Source organism: Bidens hawaiensis, unplaced genomic scaffold (assembly GCF_021521415.1).
Source record: "Bidens hawaiensis isolate Kalapana, Puna unplaced genomic scaffold, B.hawaiensis_p1.1 tig00009577_1, whole genome shotgun sequence".
NCBI lineage: Eukaryota > Viridiplantae > Streptophyta > Magnoliopsida > Asterales > Asteraceae > Bidens > Bidens hawaiensis.
In genome coordinates, this window is record NW_027491716.1 from 601,470 (window position 1) to 627,289 (window position 25,820).

Genomic DNA, 25,820 nt, shown 5'->3' on the forward strand with positions numbered 1-25,820 from the left:
CTTGGACAGAAAGTCTACATCTGGCGGATGTCAATTCCTGGGAGATCGGTTGATCTCATGGCAGTGCAAGAAACAAGTCACCGTGTCTACCTCCACAGCAGAAGCCTAGTACATTGCTGCATCCAGCTGCTGCTCTCAAGTGATATGGATCCAGCATCAGCTGCTGGATTATGGTTTGAATTTCTATGGATCAACGATCAAATGTGATAATGAGGCGGCTGTTGCAATTGTTAAAAACCCGGTCCAACACTCAAAAACTAAGCACATTGACATCCGAATACATTTTATTTGTGATTGTTATGATCGTAAGCTTGTCGACATAAAAAGGGTCTATACTGACTATAACTTTGCAGATCTCTTCACAAAAGCTTTTAGTCGTGCCCGATTTTTGTTTCTCGTTGAGTCATTGGGCATGATCTCTTTTGAGTAAATCTTATCTTTTAATTTTTAAAATTGTAAATATTTTTCAAATATGTCACAATTTTAGAGGGAGAAAATAAGTTAAGTTTAACTCACCAAAAAGATTTTCAATTCATCTTAACAAAAGCAAAAACAAATCATTTGATTTACCAGAAAGATTTTATATTACTTTTAAGAAAATCTAAAAGGAATTGTCCCGTTTAGAGGGAGCTCCTGCTTAGAGGGAGTCGGATAATTAAAATTTTCAAATGTTGAGAAATTGATCCGACCATTGGAAAATGATAGTACATTGGTTTGTAATGATTCTGACGCGTTAAAAGAATAGAACAAAAGGCTACAAGGTCATTCGTAGATGTGTAGGTAGGCTTGACAAACAAGTAAGTGTCGGATGATATAAACCTAAATTCCTGCCGGTACTAGTGGATATACGATTATGAAGCGGTTGCATGATTCCGTAAAGTCATATTCATGAAGGCAAAAATGTAACTATACATGTCATACCCAAGCCTCTCTTTACCTAATCACAGTAGTCTTATGAAAGTCATTTTCAATTTTAATTTTTATTGAGTCAAGAAAAGAGTCAGAAAAATCAAGAAAAAGAGTCAGAAAAAGAGTCAGTTCTAGGAATTTTAACTTCTGCTTTATTTCTTCATTTATTTTCGACTCAAGCCTTGGACTTTCTACGTTTATAGTCATACAAGATCTGATTGTTAAGGCCCTGAGTCTTCTGCTTTGTTTTATTTTCTTTCTTTTGTTCAAGCCTTGGACTTTCTCTGCGCGATAATATGGTATTATTCGACCTGATTGTTATGGCCTGAACTTCTGCTTTATTTTAATCTTTCTAGATCGATTCAAGTGTGCAAAGCACAAAGTGTCATGTGTACAATGTACAATAAATCAAGTTTGTTAATAAGAATACTGTGATTAACCAAGAAAGGTTTAAGTCAAGTTGAGGTGATATGTTAACACAAAGTAGGCCCGAGATATGATGGAATCAGTAACATGACTGATTAAGTGGGGACCACATAAGCACCGTGCCTAATTGTACTTTAAACGTATCATTTTTGGCATCAAAACACTTGTCAAGTTAAAAAGGAGGACAATATCTACAGTCAATGATGAACTTGTGTCACAATAATTTCAAAATGGAAACGCGATCTAGGGCTTTGCAAATCAATATGATTCCATGTCGTGATCGTTCTTTGTAAATTAACTAAAGAAAAGAACTATGTAAATTAATTTAATGTTATTGCTTTTAACTTTAAAATACTTTAAACTTTTAATTTGTTTTTTTAAGTATCTGCATAGTTTAATATTTTAAAATTTATTTTTATTTATTTTATTTTATCTTATCTTTAATGTTAATTTTAATTTTATTTTTGACTTTATTTTAGTGTCTTTTTTTATTATGTTTTGTTTTGACAAAAGAGATCGATCGTGCAAACGTTAACGCTTGTGGACCAACAAATGAAAATATTATAAATATACAAGTGTGTGGAGTCGGTGGGTAAATGTTTTTTGGGTTTGAAAATGCAAATTGTTTTAAAGACAGAGGACTGAGAGTGTATTTTCGGTGAATACTCACGACGTTTTGACCTTATCGCGAGATAGGCTGACCCTATATATATGGGAAACCTAAAATATCTTTCACTATTCACCAAACACTTTTACCTTTTACTCTCTTCTCTCACATCTTCAAACTTTCAAACCTTGATCTTCTTCTATTTTTCAAAGAATCCGGCCCTCATAATCACAAACATGCCGTTGAATCCTGAGTATCCACCCTCGGTATAACATCAGAACACCATAAATCATTTCATCTTCATGTTTCTGGGTTCTCGTGGATCGAGACAACGGTTCAGATGAACCGTCGGCTAGATCTACAGCTGATCTTCATATGAGATTGATTAATATATTGTGTATAATCTGATTTTGGACTTATTGATCTTGATTATCATCATTAAGTATTAGAATTAGGGTTGTTTGTGTAAAGTTTGTAGATTTAAGTTTTTGTTCAGATGTTCTAAGGATAAATTGACCAAGTAAACAAAGGAAATTCAAGCTCAAACTTTCCAGAAACTTAATTCGCATCTAGGCGACCATGTGAAAAGAAACGGGAGGATCAAAAGGGGCTAAGTACAGGTTTTCGCATGGATGGGTTTTTAACTTCGCCTGGTGATGTGAAGCGAAACACGTTTCTGTTTCGCTTCGCTTGACCTCATGCGAAGCGAAACGTATTTCTGTTTCTCTTGACCTCATGCGAAGCGAATGGATTGTCTGTTTCGCTTCGCATGACTCCATGCGAAGCGAAATACGGCCTCATGCGAAAAACCAACATTTAGCAAAATTTTCAGAATCTTAAACCTGATGCTACTGGACTGTTTTTTAACCAATGAACTGTTTGGACTCTTGGACTGTTTTGGACTTAATCTTTGTACATTATAGACTAATTAACTTGTGAACATACTAAAACTAACTTATCACCTGTTTTAAACTAAAATGTATATATTTTTAAATTATAATGTGTAAATACTTAATGCTTATGTATATATCCTATTTATTTTGTTCACTTCTCAATGATGATTCTCATGATCTCTTGGTTTAACTTTCAGGGTCATAATAATTTTTGTGCTCTCGGGCTGCCAAAGGCAAAGGCAGACAAAGTATTCACTTCAATGGTCAAAGGGCTCCAGCAATCACCCCTTGCCTATGCTATCACCGCTAACCCAGCTGTTTACTATAAATGGATCCTGGACTTCTGGGCGTTTGCCAAGGTTGCCGATGATTCTCTATCCTTCACAACAACCGTGGCAAGACAGGAGTTAACTATTTCAGAAGCAGACATTAGACGGGTATTGAAGATTGCTAACTAGCCAGATTATACGTATGAAAGGGGAAACAAGAAGAAGCTGGTTGGGTTTGTTGAACAGATGGGATACGACACGGAATGGAGGAGCCTTGAAAAGAGTCATCTTCCACCATACTGGATGTTCTTATTCCACATAGTCACCCATTGTCTGACTGATATTTGTGGAGGATTCGATAGTATGAGCTCAGACTGGGTTCGTATTATGTCTGCTTTGACGACTCGAGAGAAGTTCAATTACTCTCGAAGGATATTCTTGTGCATGCTGGGAAACATCAAGAGCGGTGCTACTTGGCTCATGTACCCGAGATTCGTGCAGCTGCTATTAGAAGATTTAATTCCAGATGTTCCACGACCAGGGACCAAAAAGGCCAAAGACAAGAAGTCACTTCCTGAGCCGTACCATGTAAATGAGATTTAAGCTTCGGTTTTCGGTGTGTTGCTGAGCACCAAGGGAAGGGGGCATCAGTATCAAGGACCAAGGCCGGGTCCTAAGTTTGGTTTATTTGAGGAGACAGAGCCTGCTGGGGAAGAGGCATCTGCTGAGGGTGAAGATGTTGATGAACCCAAAGTTGAAGGTGGACAAGATTCCAGTGATGAGCCGGCCGAGGATCGAACAAAGGCCAAGCATGACTTGAAGAGGAAAGTGGCTGAAAAGGGCAAAGTGATAGAACTTGAGGAGGAGGAAGAAGACCAGCTGTGACACCCGGTAAATTTCTCAATCCTATAAACTAAGTAATCAACCTAATAATTAGGTGGTTGTAAATATTAAGCGCGCTATGTTAGAATCAGCGCGGGCACGTTATGTGCGCCCTGCGCGAGCGTGCCATATTAGTCAGCGCGGGCATGTTATGTGCGCCCTGCGCGAGCGCGCTATGTTAGAATCGGCGCGGGCACGTTATGTGCGCCCTGCGCGAGCGCGCCATATTAGTCAGCGCGGGCATGTTATGTGCGCCCTGCGCGAGCGCGCTATGTTAGAATCGGCGCGGGTATTTGTTATGAGCACCCTGCGCGAGCGCACCATGTTAAGAACCTGCGTGGGCATATGTTATATGCGCCATGCGCGAGTGTATTGGTTTTATGTTTCTATAACTTAATGTTGTCTAATGGGTTGACCGTCTCGCATGATGCTAAGGCGGGTGCATCCCAAATCGTTTATGCGCGTGCGGAAGGGGAACTAACCTTCCCGCATGGCGGGAACATGGAGAACTAGTTTGTCTGAAGCTCCAAGATGGAATTGACTTCAACATGACTGATCACTATGTTGAAATACCAAGACCACCTGGAGAATCTACAAATGAAACTCAATGTCCCTGACTGCGAGAAGGTCACGCACCTACCCGCAGCAAGGAAATGTCCTTCACGCAGAAAGCTATGCGCACAAAGTAATACGCGCAGAACACTTAGTCTATTCTCCAGTTGTAAGGAGATTACTCCCGCCCAAAAAGAAACGGTAGCGTGTTTCAGAGATTTTCCACTTTTTACTGTACACTGACAAAGTACCTGAAAAAGCACACTGTAACATGAAAAGTCAACTGTCAGCCACCCTACTCCCACCAACCACAGACCTGCATGTCCTGTCCAAATCAAATCAAAATCTTTTATCCACTACTCCACTCTTAAATAAATAATAATAATTTCCATACTTTATCATCATTACACCTAGATATGAAGAGATTACAATCCCCTAAAGCAAGGGATTGTGTTCCCTTGAGTTTGCCTATAAATATGTAACCTAAATTATCACCCAAAACACACTTCAAACTTCTCTCTTAAGAACTGCAACTTGCACTAATCATCTCCCAAGCATCCGTTGTTTTCGTTTCCGATCCTGTTACCAGGTAAGCCTAGAATATAACCTTGAGATCTGCTTTCCAACCCTTATATTCTCCTAATTCTTGATCTTAATATATATACTTCTTGTTATTTAATCGCATTCTAGACCTTCAATTCCGAGGCCAACACCAAGAAAACCCGAATCTCGATTAATCCCCTAACAAGAACCACAGGTGAGTCTCACAGCCCCTATTCTCGCTGTTTTCACTGTTTTTAAACTGTTTTCGGGGCGAGGGACACGTACTTAAATAATGTTTTATCATGGTATACTTACAAGCTATGCAAGCGATTATGTGTTTAAATTATATTTCATGATGAGCAATGCGAACGGTTATCTAAGGTTTTCGATGTATGTGCGCTAGAACTCGAGTAAGTGATCACTTTACCATTGGAACTCTAAGGGTAGGGACTGCTGGTTTGATCCACCCACTCGTAGGGGTCGCACCTCTTTGCATGGACGAGTGCCTAGTATGGTCATGGGGCAGTACTATGGGTTTGAGCCCGCTCGTAGGGGTCGCGCCTCTTTGCATGGACGAGTGCCTTGTTTTCCGGCACAACGTCCGCGCGTAACCCGCGGGACGGAATTATTGATTAGCTCGTAGGGGCAGCGCCTCTTTGCATAGACGAGTACGGTTTTTCAGAAATGTCCACGCGTAAACCGCGGGACGGCATTATATTATTTAGCTCGTAGTGGCAGCGCCACTTTGCATGGACGAGCACACTTCCAGTAATGATCGCGCGTAGCCGCTGAACGACTTTTATCAGAAATATGTGTCAGATCTATGTTTTCATACGGATTCCCGAGTATATGTTTAGACATGAAATCAGAAATGTGTTTCAATATGATTTTATCAAGACTATGATGCAATGCGATTAATATAGTTACTAAAACTTGTGAACTCACTCAGTTTATACTGATTCAAATGTTTTTACGTGTCTTTCAGGAGATAAATAGGTAGCGCATGGAGTCACACTTAGAGCACCTCACGCTGAACATCTAAAACTAGCTTTTTGGAAGATTTTAGTTCTATCCCTTCGATGCGCGTGGTTGTTCCCGCCGCGCAAGGGGATAGGGCGTGGTAATCTTCAACAGTTTTATACTTTGATGTTTTTATGTAATTTTTAAACAATGTAATGTATTTGTATTAAACATTTCATGCGCAATGAAAATCTTACTATAAATGTTTGCAATGGCCCGTGCTTAATTATCAATCCCCACTCGCGCGCGCCCGGCTGTTTCCGCCACTCAGGGCCGGGTGTGACAGATTGGTATCAGAGCACTGGTTATAGCGAACTAGGAAAAGAAGTTTTAACCTAGACTATAACCGTTGGGGGAAATCGCATGAAATATTTTCAAAAGAAACTATACACACACTTAGGAACACGGGTCACACAGTGTCTAGTAAATAATGATAATATTATGTGCTCGGAATACATGCGCTAAGATTGATATGTTTTCACTCTTTTAAAGCGAGAATGCCTCCAACTAAAGCCAAGGGAATTACCATGACACCCGAGGAACTCGCGGAAATAATCGCGCAAGCAATCGCAACACATGAGGCCAGCAAGGCCGAATCAAGTCAGGGTCGTCAGAATGAGACCCCAGAACCCGAATCAGGAGCCTTGGACAAAGGATGCTCCTACAAGACATTCATGGCCTGTAAGCCTTGGCCATTCAAGGGTATCGAAGGGGCCATTGGGCTCTACAACTGGATTGACAAGATGGAGACAGTTCTCTCCATTAGCGGATGTAGTGAGAACCAGAAGGTCCTTTACGCGACCTGCATGTTCCAAGAAGCAGCTTCGTCTTGGTGGAAGCTTCAAGTGAAAACCTTGGGGCGAGAAGTTGCTCTTCACAAGACCTGGGAGGAACTGAAGGAAATGTTGATGAGAAAGTTCTGCTCTCGCGCAGAAATTCAGAACCTACAACAGGAATTCTGGAACCACTCAATGGTAGGAACGGATATCGACGCCTACAACAACCGGTTCAACGAGCTTTGCCAGTTGGTGCCAGACATGGCAAACACGGAGGAAAAGAAGATCGAGAGGTATATCTTTGGGTTACCTCCTGTTGTTAGGGTTCCGCTCAACGCCGCAGCGCCTCCAACCTTTGATGAGGCGGGTAGCGCGGGCCATCACCCTTACAAGGGATACGGTCCGTGCGGGTATGTTAACTACGCGCGGAATCGAGCAGCGAACCTCTGATCCCAAGAGGAAGTGGAACTCTCACCACCGAGGGTCCGACTCCAAGCAACCACCGTTCAAGAAGCAGGAGAGCGTAAGGGCTTACGCGATCCAAGCCGCGGAGCCATCAAGGAAAGGATACAGCGGGCCTCGCCCATGGTGCAACAAATGCAAGTATCACCACGAGGGTGAATGCGCAAGAATCGAATGTGCCAAATGTGGCAGACCAGGGCACAAGACGATGAATTGCCGTGTCAGAGAAGCTGGAGCGAGCGACAACTGCTACGCATGCGGGAAGCCAGGGCATTTTAGTCGGGATTGCCCGCAAAAGGGAAACCAAGCTCGCGGGAGAGCTTTTGTGATCGGCGCAGGCGAAGCTAAAGAAGAGCCGAATGTGGTAACCGGTACGTTTTTGCTTAACGGACATTTTGCATCTGTCTTATTTGATACTGGCGCTGACCTAAGTTTTATATCCGCTGAGTTTAAAGACTCCCTAGGCCTAGCAACCAGTAGGCTAGACACACCTTATACTATAGAACTAGCCAATGGTAGGCAGTTATGCGCAAACGAAAGAACTGAACAATGTGTAATAGTCATGGGAGGTCACGGGTTCAATATTAACTTGTTGCCAATAGACTTGGGAAGTTTTGACATTGTGATAGGTATGGATTGGTTAGTCGAGAACCACGCGGAAGTTATTTGCCATGAGAAGCAGGTTCGGGTCCCACTGTTGAACGGAGAAACCTTGGTGATTCAAGGGGAAAGAAGGGGAGTTGCGACGAAACTAATTTCGTGCCTAAAAGCGCGCAAGTGCCTAAGGAAAGGGTGCTACGCCTTCCTGGCGCATGTAGTAGAGAAGAAAGGAGATGAGCGAAGAATTGAAAACTTACCAGTAGTGCGCGAATTTCCAGAAGTTTTTCCTGAAGATTTGCCCGGATTACCGCCGCCGCGACAAGTCGAGTTTCGTATTGATTTGGTCCCAGGAGCTGCGCCAGTAGCTCGAGCGCCTTATCGACTAGCTCCATCTGAGATGCAAGAGCTATCCAATCAGTTACAGGAACTATTGGATAAGGGTTTCATACGCCCAAGCTTTTCACCTTGGGGAGCTCCAGTACTGTTTGTTAAGAAGAAGGATGGTTCGTTCAGAATGTGTATTGACTACAGGGAGCTGAATAAGCTGACAGTCAAAAATCGGTACCCCTTACCGAGGATTGACGACTTATTTGACCAGTTGCAAGGATCCAGTTACTATTCGAAGATAGATCTACGGTCCGGATACCACCAACTTAGGGTCCATGAGGAAGATGTGCCGAAAACAGCCTTCCGAACTAGATACGGCCATTATGAGTTCTTAGTGATGCCTTTCGGGCTAACTAATGCGCCGGCTGTATTCATGGATCTGATGAACCGCGTGTGCAAACCATACTTGGACAAGTTTGTGATTGTATTTATAGATGATATTCTGATTTATTCTCGGACCAAGGCCGAGCATCAGCAACACCTGAGATTGATTTTGGAATTGTTGAGGAAAGAAAAGTTGTATGCGAAGTTTTCCAAGTGCGAGTTTTGGCTTAGAGAAGTTCACTTTCTCGGTCACGTTGTAAACGAGAAAGGAATACACGTTGATCCTTCCAAAGTCAAGGCCATCGAAAACTGGGAAGCGCCAAAAACCCCAACTGAGGTGAGGCAATTCCTAGGACTAGCTGGCTACTATCGACGCTTCATTGAGAACTTCTCCAAGATAGCTCTACCTCTGACCGCGCTAACTCAGAAAGACAAGAAGTTTGTTTGGGGCAAAAATCAGGAAGCAGCGTTTCAAATGTTGAAACAGAAGTTATGTAGTGCGCCAATTTTGTCTCTGCCCGAGGGGACGGACGACATCGTCGTTTACTGCGACGCTTCACATCAGGGACTCGGATGTGTCCTTATGCAGCGAGACAAAGTCATAGCGTATGCCTCGCGCCAACTCAAGACCAATGAAAAGAACTACACAACGCATGATCTGGAACTTGGAGCGGTTGTCTTCGCGCTAAAGATTTGGCGCCATTACCTCTATGGTACAAAGTGTATAATCTTTACGGATCACAAGAGCCTTCAACATATATTTGATCAAAAGGATTTAAACATGAGGCAACGAAGATGGGTTGAATTGTTGAACGATTATGATTGTGAAATAAAGTATCACCCTGGAAAGGCGAATGTGGTGGCAGACGCGCTAAGCAGGAAGGAGCGAATAAAAACACTACGAGTCAAGGCTCTAAGGCTGACCATTCGCGCAGATCTCTTTACCAGCATCCGAGACGCTCAGCAAGAAGCTTTGAAACCAGAGTTTGCTAAAAACGAATCCCTTGGGGGTATGATTAAGAATTTGGAACTTAAGAACGGCAATCTATATTTCGCTAACCGCATATGGGTCCCTCTCAAGGGAGGATTGCGTGAGCGAGTATTAAACGAGGCTCACAAGACGCGGTATTCCGTACATCCTGGCGCAGACAAGATGTACCAAGATGTTAAAGCGCTGTATTGGTGGCCCAATCTTAAAGGCGCCATCGCGACGTATGTCAGTAAGTGCCTGACGTGTTCAAAAGTAAAGGCTGAATATCAGAAGCCGTCGGGGTTACTTCAGCAGCCAGAAATTCCCATGTGGAAGTGGGAACAAATCTCTATGGACTTCATCACCAAACTGCCAAGGACACCTGGGGGTTATGACACGATCTGGGTTATTGTAGATCGGCTAACTAAGTCAGCGCACTTCCTGCCGATCAAGGAAACCGATAAGATGGAAAAGTTAGCCCGACTGTATATTCGAGAAGTAGTTTCAAAACATGGAGTCCCAGTGTCCATCATTTCTGATAGAGATAGTCGGTTCACATCAAGGTTTTGGAGATCGTTACAAGGGGCTTTAGGTACTCGTCTTGACATGAGTACGGCATATCATCCCCAAACGGATGGGCAAAGCGAGCGAACAATCCAGACATTGGAAGATATGCTGCGCGCGTGCGCAATCGATTTCGGTGGTAGCTGGGATACTCATCTCCCATTGGTTGAATTTTCTTACAACAACAGTTATCACACAAGCATCAAGGCTGAGCCGTTCGAAGCTTTGTATGGGCGCAAGTGTAGATCCCCACTGTGCTGGGCTGAAGTGGGTGACAAGCAAATGACTGGTCCAGAATTGATCCAAGAAACAACAGACAAGATTTTTCAGATAAGGGATCGCCTTAAGACAGCGCGCGATAGACAGAAGAGCTACGCAGATGTGCGAAGGAAACCACTGGAATTTCAAGTAGGGGATAAAGTACTTTTGAAAGTCTCTCCATGGAAAGGAGTCCCCCGTTTCGGCAAGCGAGGAAAGTTGAATCCGCGCTACATCGGACCATTTGAGATCCTGGAAAGGATCGGTCCGGTTGCTTATAAACTCCGTTTACCCGCCGAACTCAGTGGAGTTCATGATACGTTTCATGTGTCCAACCTCAAAAAGTGTTTATCTGATGAAACGTTGATTTTACCGTTGGAAGAGATTCACATCGACAAACAACTGCACTTCGTAGAAGAGCCTATAGCCGTAACCGATTGGAAAGAACAAAAGTTGCGTAGAAGTCGAATCAAGTTAGTAAAGGTTCAATGGAACTCAAGGCGTGGGCCTGAATTCACTTGGGAAAGAGAAGATCAAATGCGCCAGAAATACCCACACCTCTTTCAGAACATGGCTTCTGCCAGCAACGTCTCCTAAATTTCGGGACGAAATTCGCTTAACAGGGGGAGAATGTGACACCCGGTAAATTTCTCAATCCTATAAACTAAGTAATCAACCTAATAATTAGGTGGTTGTAAATATTAAGCGCGCTATGTTAGAATCAGCGCGGGCACGTTATGTGCGCCCTGCGCGAGCGCGCCATATTAGTCAGCGCGGGCATGTTATGTGCGCCCTGCGCGAGCGCGCTATGTTAGAATCGGCGCGGGCACGTTATGTGCGCCCTGCGCGAGCGCGCCATATTAGTCAGCGCGGGCATGTTATGTGCGCCCTGCGCGAGCGCGCTATGTTAGAATCGGCGCGGGTATTTGTTATGAGCACCCTGCGCGAGCGCACCATGTTAAGAACCTGCGTGGGCATATGTTATATGCGCCATGCGCGAGTGTATTGGTTTTATGTTTCTATAACTTAATGTTGTCTAATGGGTTGACCGTCTCGCATGATGCTAAGGCGGGTGCATCCCAAATCGTTTATGCGCGTGCGGAAGGGGAACTAACCTTCCCGCATGGCGGGAACATGGAGAACTAGTTTGTCTGAAGCTCCAAGATGGAATTGACTTCAACATGACTGATCACTATGTTGAAATACCAAGACCACCTGGAGAATCTACAAATGAAACTCAATGTCCCTGACTGCGAGAAGGTCACGCACCTACCCGCAGCAAGGAAATGTCCTTCACGCAGAAAGCTATGCGCACAAAGTAATACGCGCAGAACACTTAGTCTATTCTCCAGTTGTAAGGAGATTACTCCCGCCCAAAAAGAAACGGTAGCGTGTTTCAGAGATTTTCCACTTTTTACTGTACACTGACAAAGTACCTGAAAAAGCACACTGTAACATGAAAAGTCAACTGTCAGCCACCCTACTCCCACCAACCACAGACCTGCATGTCCTGTCCAAATCAAATCAAAATCTTTTATCCACTACTCCACTCTTAAATAAATAATAATAATTTCCATACTTTATCATCATTACACCTAGATATGAAGAGATTACAATCCCCTAAAGCAAGGGATTGTGTTCCCTTGAGTTTGCCTATAAATATGTAACCTAAATTATCACCCAAAACACACTTCAAACTTCTCTCTTAAGAACTGCAACTTGCACTAATCATCTCCCAAGCATCCGTTGTTTTCGTTTCCGATCCTGTTACCAGGTAAGCCTAGAATATAACCTTGAGATCTGCTTTCCAACCCTTATATTCTCCTAATTCTTGATCTTAATATATATACTTCTTGTTATTTAATCGCATTCTAGACCTTCAATTCCGAGGCCAACACCAAGAAAACCCGAATCTCGATTAATCCCCTAACAAGAACCACAGGTGAGTCTCACAGCCCCTATTCTCGCTGTTTTCACTGTTTTTAAACTGTTTTCGGGGCGAGGGACACGTACTTAAATAATGTTTTATCATGGTATACTTACAAGCTATGCAAGCGATTATGTGTTTAAATTATATTTCATGATGAGCAATGCGAACGGTTATCTAAGGTTTTCGATGTATGTGCGCTAGAACTCGAGTAAGTGATCATTTTACCATTGGAACTCTAAGGGTAGGGACTGCTGGTTTGATCCACCCACTCGTAGGGGTCGCACCTCTTTGCATGGACGAGTGCCTAGTATGGTCATGGGGCAGTACTATGGGTTTGAGCCCGCTCGTAGGGGTCGCGCCTCTTTGCATGGACGAGCGCCTTGTTTTCCGGCACAACGTCCGCGCGTAACCCGCGGGACGGAATTATTGATTAGCTCGTAGGGGCAGCGCCTCTTTGCATAGACGAGCACGGTTTTTCAGAAATGTCCACGCGTAAACCGCGGGACGGCATTATATTATTTAGCTCGTAGTGGCAGCGCCACTTTGCATGGACGAGCACACTTCCAGTAATGATCGCGCGTAGCCGCTGAACGACTTTTATCAGAAATATGTGTCAGATCTATGTTTTCATACGGATTCCCGAGTATATGTTTAGACATGAAATCAGAAATGTGTTTCAATATGATTTTATCAAGACTATGATGCAATGCGATTAATATAGTTACTAAAACTTGTGAACTCACTCAGTTTATACTGATTCAAATGTTTTTACGTGTCTTTCAGGAGATAACTAGGTAGCGCATGGAGTCACACTTAGAGCACCTCACGCTGAACATCTAAAACTAGCTTTTTGGAAGATTTTAGTTCTATCCCTTCGATGCGCGTGGTTGTTCCCGCCGCGCAAGGGGATAGGGCGTGGAAATCTTCAACAGTTTTATACTTTGATGTTTTTATGTAATTTTTAAACAATGTAATGTATTTGTATTAAACATTTCATGCGCAATGAAAATCTTACTATAAATGTTTGCAATGGCCCGTGCTTAATTATCAATCCCCACTCGCGCGCGCCCGGCTGTTTCCGCCACTCAGGGCCGGGTGTGACACCAGCCGCCCCTGAAGCGCTTGAGGAGACTTGGAGACTCCCAGAAGTCAACCAAGTCTCACGTCAAGTCTCCCTCACAAGACAAACCCTCCGACCAACCAAAAATCACCAAAGAAGCCCTGGCCCAAGCCCTCAAAACACTAGATGTAACCAAAATACAAATCCCCGCCTACAAGCCACCAAAAACTAGAAAGAAAACCAAAGCCAAGAAAACCAAGACCCTACTTCATGATTCACCAGAATCCTCACCTGAACCCTCACCAACAGACCAACCAATTTCAACATTCCTACCCCAAATACCTTCCTTACCACACTCACCACCACCACAACAAACCCAACCCGAACTTTATCATGCCTCAACACCACCTACCCAACCAACCTCATCCATATTCACCTCCTCAGTTTTCAGCTCATCAATACAAACAACAAGCGTATGGAGCAAAACCTTTATAACTTCCCCAACCCAAACCATCACACCATCTACAACGCAACCAACACCACCCACCACCATAACTTCACCAATCCTTACCCAAGCCATCACCTTACCTTTGCCAACAACCTCACCACCCATAACGATCACCACCCCACCATCCACCATCATCTCACCCATACCTATCTCCCGAGGGATGTCTTCGACACCTCCAGTGTACGCCGATCCTATCCTCGATAGGATCGTCGCACTGTTGGAATCCAACGCTAAAAGGGCGGAAAGAGAAATAGTGCTCCTCAAGTTCATTAAGGAGATGAAGTAGAAAGCATTGGAGGATGAGGCAGAAAAGGCGGCTCTGAGGAATAGGATAAGAGTGTTGGAAGAGCAGAAGGAGGCAAGTGACGCTCTTGCCGAAAATCAAAGATTGTTGACAAACACCTTCCACACCCGAATCCAGAATCTACAAGCGTTGATGAATCGTGAGGCCTCTGAGAACGCTAATCTGAGAGAAGATCACACTAGACTTGGAGATAGGCTGACTACACTTGAAAGAGACTTACCAAGTGCTAGTGCTCTCAGATCAAGCGTAAACAAGAAGATTGAAGATGCAACGAGAAGGTGGGATGTTGAAAAGGAAGCTACGAACTCAAGAGTTGCAAATTTAGAAAATCAGCTTGCTTCCTCCACCTCTCTTGATACGCTCAGAGCAGAAATGGAGGCCATAAAAGAAAAGATCAAGGAACAAGATCGTCTGAATGAGCTATAGCTCAAGACAAATGAAGACATGGTGAGCAAATACCAGGCGGCCTCAGACCTCATGGGCATTCAAGAAGACGATTTTCATGCTCTGGAGGATAGGCTTGACGCTGTATTTGGGACTTGGAGAAGGTCTGGTGAGACTTCTTAAGTCGGTGGTTCACAGCCTGCCGCAGGTCTTTCTGTGACCGTGCGAGGAGTACAGGTTGTTGTGTCTGAAGGAGAGGCGACTGTTGGTTGGTTAGTACAACAGGGCGGCCAATCTAGCGGTGTTGGTGGTGGTTATGATGGTGATGAAGAAGATGATGATGACGATGATGTTCATGATAGTTTTGATGAAGATGACGATGATGATGATGAAGGCGGGGCAGGTGGAGACGGAGGGGCCGGGGGCAGCAGGAGGTGGAGGTGGAGATAACACTCAAACACCTCCACCAGCTCAACATGACGTTCAAGACCCTGCTGCTCACGACTCTACTGGCAAAGTCAGGGAACACGACACTCAGATTACTGACATTTATAAAGATTTATTTCCTGATGACTTTGCAGGTGCTATGGATGACTTTATCGAAGCAGGAAAGAACTTGGAGCAACTTATTGATCAAAATACGGAGGCGAGGGTTGAAGACGATTACATCAATTACTCACCAAACCCAGACACTCCTCCTGCTCAAGTTCAGACTACAGAGATTCCTGCTGCTAATCCCGTCTCCACTCCAACCCATGACTTGACACAAGAACCACTAAAGAAAAAGAGAAAGAATCATATAGTGTCGAGTCGTGCATGCTCCCGCGATCTCATTTATCCTTACCACGATGATTCGCTGATTGTATATGCAAAGTATAACAAGGAGAACGCGTGTTGGGCGATTAGGCGATATAGTGGTGATCTGATTTATCTCAACCATCATGAGCTGAAGTCACTACCAGAGCTTGACCTTAATTATCTTCGAAAAGCTCTAGGCCATGGATAGCAGGGACCAGACCCTAATAATATCTGAGATTATGATAGAAAGAACCAGACCCTAATAATATCTGAGATAGTAGGGACCAGACCCTTATAATATCTGAGATTAGAGGGACCGGACCCTATTAATATCTGAGAGGAGGGATCAGACCCTGAAATATCTGAGATGGAGGCACCAGACCCTAATAATATCCGAGATAGTAGAAGTAGCATAGTTTATGGTATACCTTAGGAAAGTAGTAAAGAAGGTGTGTAAATATGTATGTACGAACGTAAAGTGTATATGAATGATTATAGCAAGTAAAGTACGAAATACGTATCTTCGGACGCGTATAAGTATGGACGTGAATGTATTGTATAATGATTGATTAGCTAGAACTCACACAGCGTAGCTGACTTTTAGTATGCACGCAGGTGAGTAGAATGAGACAGGTAACTTGAGGGAGACACATGGCGAATAAAGGAAGACTGACATCGAAGGAAAGAAGAGTCACGTGTTACTTATATTTAATGTTTACGACTTATGTTATTTCTGTTTAAGACAATTTATTTATGTTATGTAAGGATGGTTGACTTTTATTCCGCGAAATGTTTTAATTAACTCTGATTTTACGAATTATGTAAATGAGTAAAGCCAACCGGCAAGAAAGTAGGACACCCGGGTAGGGGGCCTTACACGAATACATGGTTTACTGCTAATATTATGGGGTATGGGCACTCATGGGCAGGGGCGTCTCCAAGATGAGTTAAAATTTTTTGGGTTTTAAGTAAAAGGTTTTATTTTGTTTAAAAATTTAAATTTTTAAATAGGCTTACTTGGTTATGATTTAAGTTGTGCATAAAACAATTTATGTCTCAAATGAGATTAAAACCCACAACCTTTTGGTTGATAGTCCATATACATTTGCCACTACACCAAGCTAGTAGTTGTGTAATTAAGTTTAAACATTTAAATTACATATTTGTTTATATATATATATATATATATATAGTATTTAAAAAAAATCGGGTATAGCGGGGTGTCGGGCCGGAGGCGGTCGACCACCCAGCCCCCTAGGGCCAGACCTGCTCACGGGTACTACTCATGCCTGCACTGTCACTTCATCTCTACCTTCAACCTTCAAGTACTCACAAACACAAAGCACTAGCAGCACCTTCCCATAAATAACCTTGAACTTTTTATTTTTGATTTTTATTTTAAATAAATAAACAATTAAATGTAACTAAAATTATATTTTCTTTAAAATTAAAAAATATTACAAAAGTGAAAACCGGAAAATAAAATCCGACAATTCGAACTAAAAAATTAAAATACGAAAAATTAAACTAAATGATCCTTCACCTAATAACTCCCATCCAACAACAAACAAAATTACATAACAATAATATAAAACTGCCCATCAATAGAGACACCTAAATGAACGGTTACAAATTAAATGCTCTCCAATTTTCCCACGTCTGACTCGTTTCTGTCGACCTATTACGGATCCACAAGAAACCTAAAGCTTTAATATCCCCAATCACACAACTCAAACATGTTGGCTTCCTATCAACGACCACAATGTTTCTCGTCTTCCAAATACACTAAATATTTAATAAGACAAATAGCATTAAACGCCTTTGCATTCCACCTAGACAGCCATGAATATTTATGGAATTCAACACGCAGGCATGACCCAGAGGGGTGGAGGGAAAGGGCGAAGGCCCAAGGCCCATCGGTTTTTGAGGCCCATAAAAAAGTTGATGCTTTTACATATGTATATATATAGTGTAAACCTTACAGTTAATAACTTTAATCTGACTCAACTGATAAACACCACCCATGAAAATGAAAACTGGGTCGCCCAAGTTCAAATCCTACATCACTCATTTATACTCTCTAATATTTTTTATTTTCATTTATTTTTCATTTTTATTAATAGCTAGGAAAATAATATTTCTAATTTAAATACTTTAGTGGTAAATTAAATTAAATTCAAAGGTTTACAAAAGTATGAAAAAAAAACTCAGACTTGATCTTCTTCATCTTCAAAGATACCTCATGATCAAATACAAATAATCTTTCTGAGATAGAGAATATCACGATTCATCTTCAAAGATACCTCAACCATTCGCATTCTCGTCTCTTCTGCCTGATTTCTAATTCCAACTTAACTTACAGGATGATCAGCAATTGCTGTACAAGAATTCGACTTCGTTGTAATCACTACTCCACTGCTTCACCTTCAGCCTATGATTTCAGTCGAAGAATTCTGCACCTCAGGAATGCCTCCAAGGCGAATCTCAATGATGCCCTCCAAGTGTTCGATGAAATGCTTCAAAGAAAGCCTCCGCCTTCCATCATCCAGTTTACTCAGCTCATTACTCCTATTGTAAAGATGAAGCAGTATTCCACCGCGCTTATGCTCCTTAACCAAATGAAGCTGATGGGTATTCCTCCTAATATCTACACAATGACCGTCTCTATTAACTGTCATTGCCGCCTTAATCAGCTTGATTATGCTTTTGCATTACTAGCAACCGTCTTCAAGCAGGGTCATCCACCTAATGTGGCCACCTATACCACTCTCATTCACGGCCTTGTTCTTGCTGATCGCGTTTCTCAAGCTCTTGACTTGTTCAAGAAACTGCTTAAAGAGAAACTTTGTCAGCCTAATGAGGTTATGTTTGGAGCCATTATTAATGGCTTTTGTAAAGCAGGTCATACTACCAAGGCCCTTCAATTGCTCACCTTCATGGAATCAGGAGGCTCTTGTAAACCCCAAGTACATCATTACACTACGGTCATTGATAGCCTCTGCAAAGATCGTATGGTTGATCACGCTCTACAACTGTTTGCTGAAATGACCGAAAAGGGCGTTCTTGCCAACATTTTCACTTACAACTCTTTGATTCAGGGTCTGTGTAACTTTGGTAGAGAGACAGAAGCTGCAAAAATGCTAATGGATATGGAGAAGGAAGGAGTATCTCCATCAGTGATTACTTTTAATATTTTGGTAGATTCCTTTTGCAAGCAAGGATCTGTAAAAGATGCTGAGCTTGCTGTGCAGGCAATGGTTCGAAGAGGACTGCATCCAAATGTAATCACTTATAATGCACTAATCGATGGATACTGTTTACGTGGTGAAATAGATGAAGCAAAGAAAGTTCTTGATGGCATGGTGGAGAGGGATCTTGTGCCCAACATCATCACATATAGCAGCCTGATAAATGGATACTGTAAGAAGAAGGAGATTGATAAGGCTAGGCATCTTTTTCAAGAAATCCAAGACAAGGGTTTGATTCCTGATGTTATCGCTTACAGTAGCATGTTACAAGGTTTGTTTGAATCAGGGAATCCTATAGCGGCTAGAGAACTGTTTGAGAAGATGCAAACAAAGGGCCAAACTCCCAATATATGCACTTACCGTATCCTATTCCATGGAATGTGTGATAATGGTCAGTGTTCTGATGCGTTGGTTCTTTTTCGTTCGCTGGGGAACAAAGAGTTGATGAAAGATATATGGTTGTATACAATATTGATTGATGGTTGTAGAAAATGTGGGAAGCCTAAGTTGGCTATGGATCTGTTTGATGAACTTATATTAAAAGGTTTGAGACCGGATGTTAAGACGTATACTGTGTTGATAAGTTTGTATTGCCAAGAAGGGTTATTGAGTAAAGCTAAAGAATTGTTAAGGAAGATGGAAGAAACTGGTTGTTTGCCAAATAGTGTCACGTACAATGTCATTGTTCAAGAGTTGTGTAGGAAAAATGAGTGTCAAGAGGCAGCGGATTTTCTAGATGAAATGATTAACCGAGGTTTCTTGCCTGACTCTTCTACTTTTTCAATGGTGTTAGACCTTATCCCAGATGGAGGAGAGGATTCTCGTTTGCGAACAGTGGTTCAAAAGCTAACAAGTGTAGACAGAAAAGATGGCAGAATACCTATTTAACATCTCGGTTCGTGCCCTGAACTTGTCAAAATCCAGTTTGGATGTTTGCTGATAATTGTTTTCTTATCTTGTTTAAGTTGCGTAGAACACGATTGGCTAAATATACATATACCTGTTCTGCAACTTGCTGCCATAAAATCTGACCCATTAAGAGTTTTTTGGTGGATGTGAACATTATGCAACTCTTCAATGTCTTTTAGAGATTAGCTTGGTTTTGCCATCAAAACACAATTTTCAGATGACCTGATTAACTATGCGTGGGATATATAGAATACATGATGTTTATTTATTAATAAATAGTTAGGTCGGGTTGGGCCATCAAGTGACAATGCTTTGTATGGCTTTTTCTTTGTTAGTTAGTAATATATGATATATTAAATAGTCTTATATGTAATATCATCACTTAACGTTTGTAAGTTGTGTTCTCTCAACATGAAAAACAACATAGAAATAATGGATACCTGGCCTGCAATTTTACTATACCAGAAGAGTGCTGCTGATATCCTATCGTTTATGCTAATAAAAATTGGATGCTGTAAGGAGAAAGAGAATCAATGCCTTTTGGAGATTATGTTTGTTCTTTCCATGCTTCATGTCTAGTATGAAAAATGCACATATAGATTCATGTATGTCATAAAAACACACTCAAAAATTTTAATAATTAAAAAAACAGGGTGAAAGCACTTAAGGGAAAAGTAATACACCAATAGAATTTGCTGACTTGGGTGCGGTCCTTAAATAGAATTAATGAACAGCTTTCGCTTTTGACACATGTTGACTCAGAAAGTCAAACCTGAGGTGAATTTAAGATATGGAGACTATGAAGTACCCATGTCAATGTCACATTCACAAAATGTCCCATGCAAAAGTAAGTAAAATTATATCTTGAAACTTCATATAGAGTGATAACAAAATCATGCAAATTTAAGAAGTAATAAAGCATGTGTAACACCGTGAAAATACCCCATCTAGTTTTGGGCCAAAAATGTCAAGATTAGGAGATAAAGGGCTAAAAATGTCAAATCCAGAATTAGAAGGACTGAAAATGAAATTTTGCACCTTCGCGTATCGCGAAGATGCACAGAAGGAACCCTTCGCGTATCGCGAAGATGCTGGCACACATTTTAATGTTATCCAGTGACGTGGTGACACGTGGCAGCCTGGGGTTGACATGCAAGATTGCGGCGCCGACTTAAGCAACTTCGCGTATCGCGAAGATGCTCAGGCAAACATCTTCGCGTATCACGAAGATGCATAAAAACGGGTATAAATAGGGCAGTCACGAACACAGCCCATTCATCCCATTTTCACACACTTAACCTAGGGAATCGTGCCAAGGGTGTTCTAGGGTGCCGAGGGCTGTTTTCGTGAAGAATCGGGGTGTCGTTACGCTGTTTAACAAACTGTTGATCTCGTAATCAAGATACGAGTTGAACTGCTGCTGAATTTCTTATCTTTCGTTCTCGCCTAGCCGGATAAGGTAGGATTAGGGATAAGCAAGCCAGTTATATATAGTTATTAATACCTAGTTATGGTTATAGTCGTTAAACTGTAATTATTTTTCAAGTAATGTTTTATAAAGCAAAGACGTTGCTTCCATGTGAAGTAATGTTATCAAAACTATTATTTTGACGGGCATGTAGTAACTGGAAGGGGGGTATCATTAGTAGACTCTTCTTGCCTAAGGAAAGCAATTCGTACAAATCTCAATCAACCGCGGGACCCGTTTGCTTACCTGGAGAAGTTTGCCAACGTGATATCCTTTATTAGGCCAAAGCGTGCTATCCCAAACGTCATATGTAAATTCAAAGTATTTTCATAAAACGACTATAACTATACTAAGGTTAGGTCAGACCTCGAGTCTGCTGAACTGAATCTGACATTAAGTCTGCTGATCAGACCTCGAGTCTGCTGAACTGAATAAGACATTAAGTCTGCTGATCAGACCTCGAGTCTGCTGAACTGAATCAGACTTCAAGTCTGCTGATAAGACCCCGTGTCTGCTGAAACTGTAACAGACTTAAAGTCTGCTGAATTATACCAACTAGGTACTTATGCATACCTATTATGAATATAGGTTGATAGCACACTGAAGTCAAGAAGGTTGATATTTACTATTGATATACGAGGTGAACACGTTAACCTTTTTACCGTCTGAACTGATTTTTTACTCTTGTAATAGACTGGTTGTTTGTTACAAAGAGTCTGATAAATGTTTGCATGAGATATAATCTCTAAAATCGTTATAATACAAAATAGATAATAAAAAGCAACTCAGACCAAATACACATGTGTCTGGATCCAAACATAACTGATAATTGGCAGACAAAACCAAGTCAGTCATAACCAGTTCTCCAACAGGGTTATATAGCCTAGGGGAAGATTGTCTCTGAACAGGGGCTATATACTCAGGGAACCTTTGAATTGTGTGTGTAGGGCAGTGGTACAAATCCCGGGAATGGACAGGCGTTCCTGCTGAGTTTGTGAAACAGAAAACTATGTTTATATTTAACGACTGTTATAAATGTTTTATCGAGTCAACGTTTCACCAGCATATAGCTGACGTGTTTTTCCCACCTATGCAGGTAACTAGATGACTATAGATGATATACAAGGATGGGAGTTATTAGAAGATCGCTGCAGATGGCTCGTTTTTGATAAATATAAATCCTTGTATAATTAATGTTATGATTTTATAAAACTGAAACTCGGGTGTTTAATTTCCGAGTAATTTTGATAATGTAAATTAATATTTTAATATTTAATGTCTTCCGCTAAACAAACCCGCTACTCTGATATATTTACAAAACAGGTACCAACTGATGATCACACTTTTAGGCCCTAAATTGGGGTGTTACAGCATGCCTTTTGTGTCCAACAGCAAATGCTTGGCGAACTTGTTTGTGAGGTTTTTTTTGTTTTTTTTTTCACACTTGTTCTAACCATTGAAAATATAGTCTTAGTCTTTGTTTGAGAATGAATGACATGCTAAGTAATAATACATGAAATATATTTTAATGAATAATATCATATTTTGATCTTTTGGTGTGAGATTTGACGTCAATGATGAGTCTTTTGTAAGAGTTGGCTTAAAAGGGAGTGAAATAAAGCAGTATAAACTATACATATGGAAAGTCTTTAGTTTTCTCATAATATTGTCTCTATATATATCGAGGTCTCAAACGAAATTTTAGTTTCATTTTTCCCCTAAATTTAGTTTTAAGTTTATTTTTTTATGTGCTCTAAATTTTTTTGTAACTAGTAAATTCACCTCTGTGTCGCCGCGGTAAAACGCCCATGTGTAACCAGAAGATAAAACCGAATTTGTTGTGGAAAACTAGTATGAGCTTTCATTAGTGGAATAATAGCAATAATAATAAGTAATATTAATTATTAGAAATAATATTAACATTTTTAAGACATTCATTATCATCGTACTCCGTATATCCCACCAATAGAAAAGCTAAAAGTAATAACACATAAATATATTTTAAATATTAATATCATATTTGATTAATTGTGTGAGACTAAAGCCAATGATCTGTCTTTTGTGAAAGTCTCATGAGAAACATATGATGAACCTAACAATTAGACAACATGGGATGACAAAAGTGATCCGACAGAGAACCTAATTAAAGTTTATTTTTCAATCTATATTTGCTATGTATTATTTTATAAAAAAATTTTACTTAATTTCTTGTAATACATGTATAAATTGTCGTTTAACATTGCTAAATAAGAAAAAAATAAATTCTTCTCACTTATGGCCTTATGGGTAAAGAAACCAATAATCAGATAAGACAAAAAGTTTATGTAAAGCCAAGAATGTATTCTCTATGAGAACAAAACTGTCAACTTGTTAAAACAAACCAAAAGAATTACTTTATATAGGGATTGTTTATTCGTCAAATCAATTTGGTTGAAACGTTACAGTTCTTCATGAAAGATTATGTCAGTTACTACTCCCCTAAGTTACAATTGCTAAGTGACTGCTTGATAATTACTGTTGTTCGCAATTAGTATTGCACTTAGTTACTACTACTTAGTAGTATCCTCACCACCGCTAACTTATTTCCCACTAACGAGTAATACGTTGATACGTACCTAACCCATGGGCGTGACCGGACCCGCAAGGCCCCGACGTGCATGGTTGCTTGTTGCATTGCAGACCGATGTTGAATGCGTTTAGAAATAAAAGCACTTCCATTTTCCCATTTTCATGCCTACGATATTGAAGCACTATTCTTCACCCAAGTTGTTTTCTTTTTATTTAAATACTGTAATGTTATATTCGAATATAACAGAAAATTTGGCCAGAAGCTGTTTTTCTCTATATGGTTGTTATCTCGAATCAACCGTAACACACTAATGATTAGTGGTAACTGAAGAACGAATTGATATGACTCACCAAAACGTAAAACACACACAAACGATTATTGAATAACTCTTAGAGCGCGTTCGTTTCACAGAATTCGTGGAAAGTCAAAGGAATTGGAATTAAAATCCCATGACATGGCGTGCTCGTTTCGTTAGAATTGGAATTTCAATTCCATTTTGGTGTGTTTGGTTGTCAAGGAATTGAAATTGAAATTGGAATTGGAATTCAATTCCTTCAAATTTTAAATAAAGGGATTATAAATCCTTCCAAAATGTGGAGGATTTCAAGTAGGGGTGAGCAGAAAACCGAATTAACCGAATCGAAATCGAAAAGACCGAACCGAAGTATTAACCGACGGTTAATTTTTTAGTTTTTTGAGAAACCGATTTTTCGGTTTAGGTTCGGTTATCCATGTAATAACCGTAAAACTTGAGGGGTTAATAGTGTAAAATTATTTAAATTATAATATTAAAAAAATATACCCAGCCCCTACCCCCTCTTCTTCCCCCTTCGGTTTTCCGGCCAAGAGGATCCGGCACCGGAAAACTAATGCAACACGTTATGTCGGCCATTAACATCAATAACTAACCAACTGATTCATTTTAAAAACTTCATATCACCTAATCCAACACGTAAAGTATGCCGGAAAAATCCGGAGAGTAGTTAAATCGAACTAATCCTCTAACGCTCCAATTGCGCCTATAAATAACATCTTAAACATCAACTAAACTCATCCCAAACATCAATTAACACAATATAGTTCGTATAATTCGAAGCCAAGAATAATCCGGTCGCAATTCCGGCCATCCTCGTTCTCATTCTTTTCGGCTTCGTTTGAGGTAATAATTTATATGGTTGAGTTCGTATTGATGTACTTATTAAAAGCCCTAACATTAATTGAATTAACAATGAACGGATTGAGGGATTGATGGATTAGGGTTCTTGATCAATTTAGGTTGGTTAGTATCTGTATATAATAAATGGTTTTCATTCCTTTAACAGCTGGGCTGGTGTGTGTGTGCTAAACACATGTAGTCGCCCAAGGTCGTGGGTTCGAAACCCGGGCCAAACACATGTTTTTGATATTATTTTTAATAATTAATTAATCTTTTAAAAATCAAAATAAATTTATAAAAACCTTTTTAAATTAAATAAAAATTAAATAAATTAACTATAAAACATATCTCACCATTTTAAACTTAAAAACCAAGTTTTCCGTTTCGTAAGTAGTTATTAAAAATCCTTTACTAATCGTAACATAAACTTTAATTTTTTTAAAAATCGTTTCGTCAATGCAATAATTATAATTATATCTTATAAACAATAGTTCAAGTATTTCGAACGTTTAAACTTCATAATCACGCCGTTAGAACACTTAAATCATATTAATAAACGAGTTGTTGTTAAAGCATAAATAATATTATAATCACAAAAATCTTATAAAAACCTTCATAAGATAACATTCGACTTTAACCTTTCGATAAAAGAAAAGATACAAACCGTACACGATCTTATGAACTACATGAATACGATGTAGGTTGATTAAAAGAAAATCAAGTATATTTCTTATCTGTGTAAGATAACTAATCAGCACGCAAGGTACGGAATCCTTACCCCTCTCCTTTGTTATCTGTTCTGATAGTGATAAACCCTAATGACTAAACCTGGAACTCTTTGACTATCCTTTCGTTTCCTGTTTTCACGATTGTTTTGTTTTTCACTGCAACAAGACCTTTGAAACCATTATGTTCCAGGAGAGTAATATGAATTTCGAACATCATGGAAAAACGGAACTTTGATAACATGTCCGAGTGTGGTGGATATGTTGCGGCACTTCCTATATATAAGCACTTGGCTATATTATCAAAGTACCGTTGACC

The 25,820-nt window shown here is 40.6% G+C and overlaps 2 protein-coding genes across 2 annotated transcripts in view; one reads left to right on the top strand and one right to left on the bottom strand.

Annotated features, from left to right (window-relative positions):
* The window catches only part of LOC143533045 (putative LRR receptor-like serine/threonine-protein kinase IRK), a 223,692-nt gene that overhangs the window by 168,010 nt on the left and 29,862 nt on the right, over positions 1-25,820 (bottom strand). The gene's annotated exons all lie outside the window — the stretch shown is intronic.
* LOC143533044 (uncharacterized) lies at positions 17,837-19,627 on the top strand. The gene has a single exon (XM_077027925.1). The coding sequence runs from the start codon at positions 17,940-17,942 to the stop codon at positions 19,560-19,562; it is 1,623 nt and encodes a 540-aa protein (XP_076884040.1). The 5' UTR covers positions 17,837-17,939; the 3' UTR covers positions 19,563-19,627.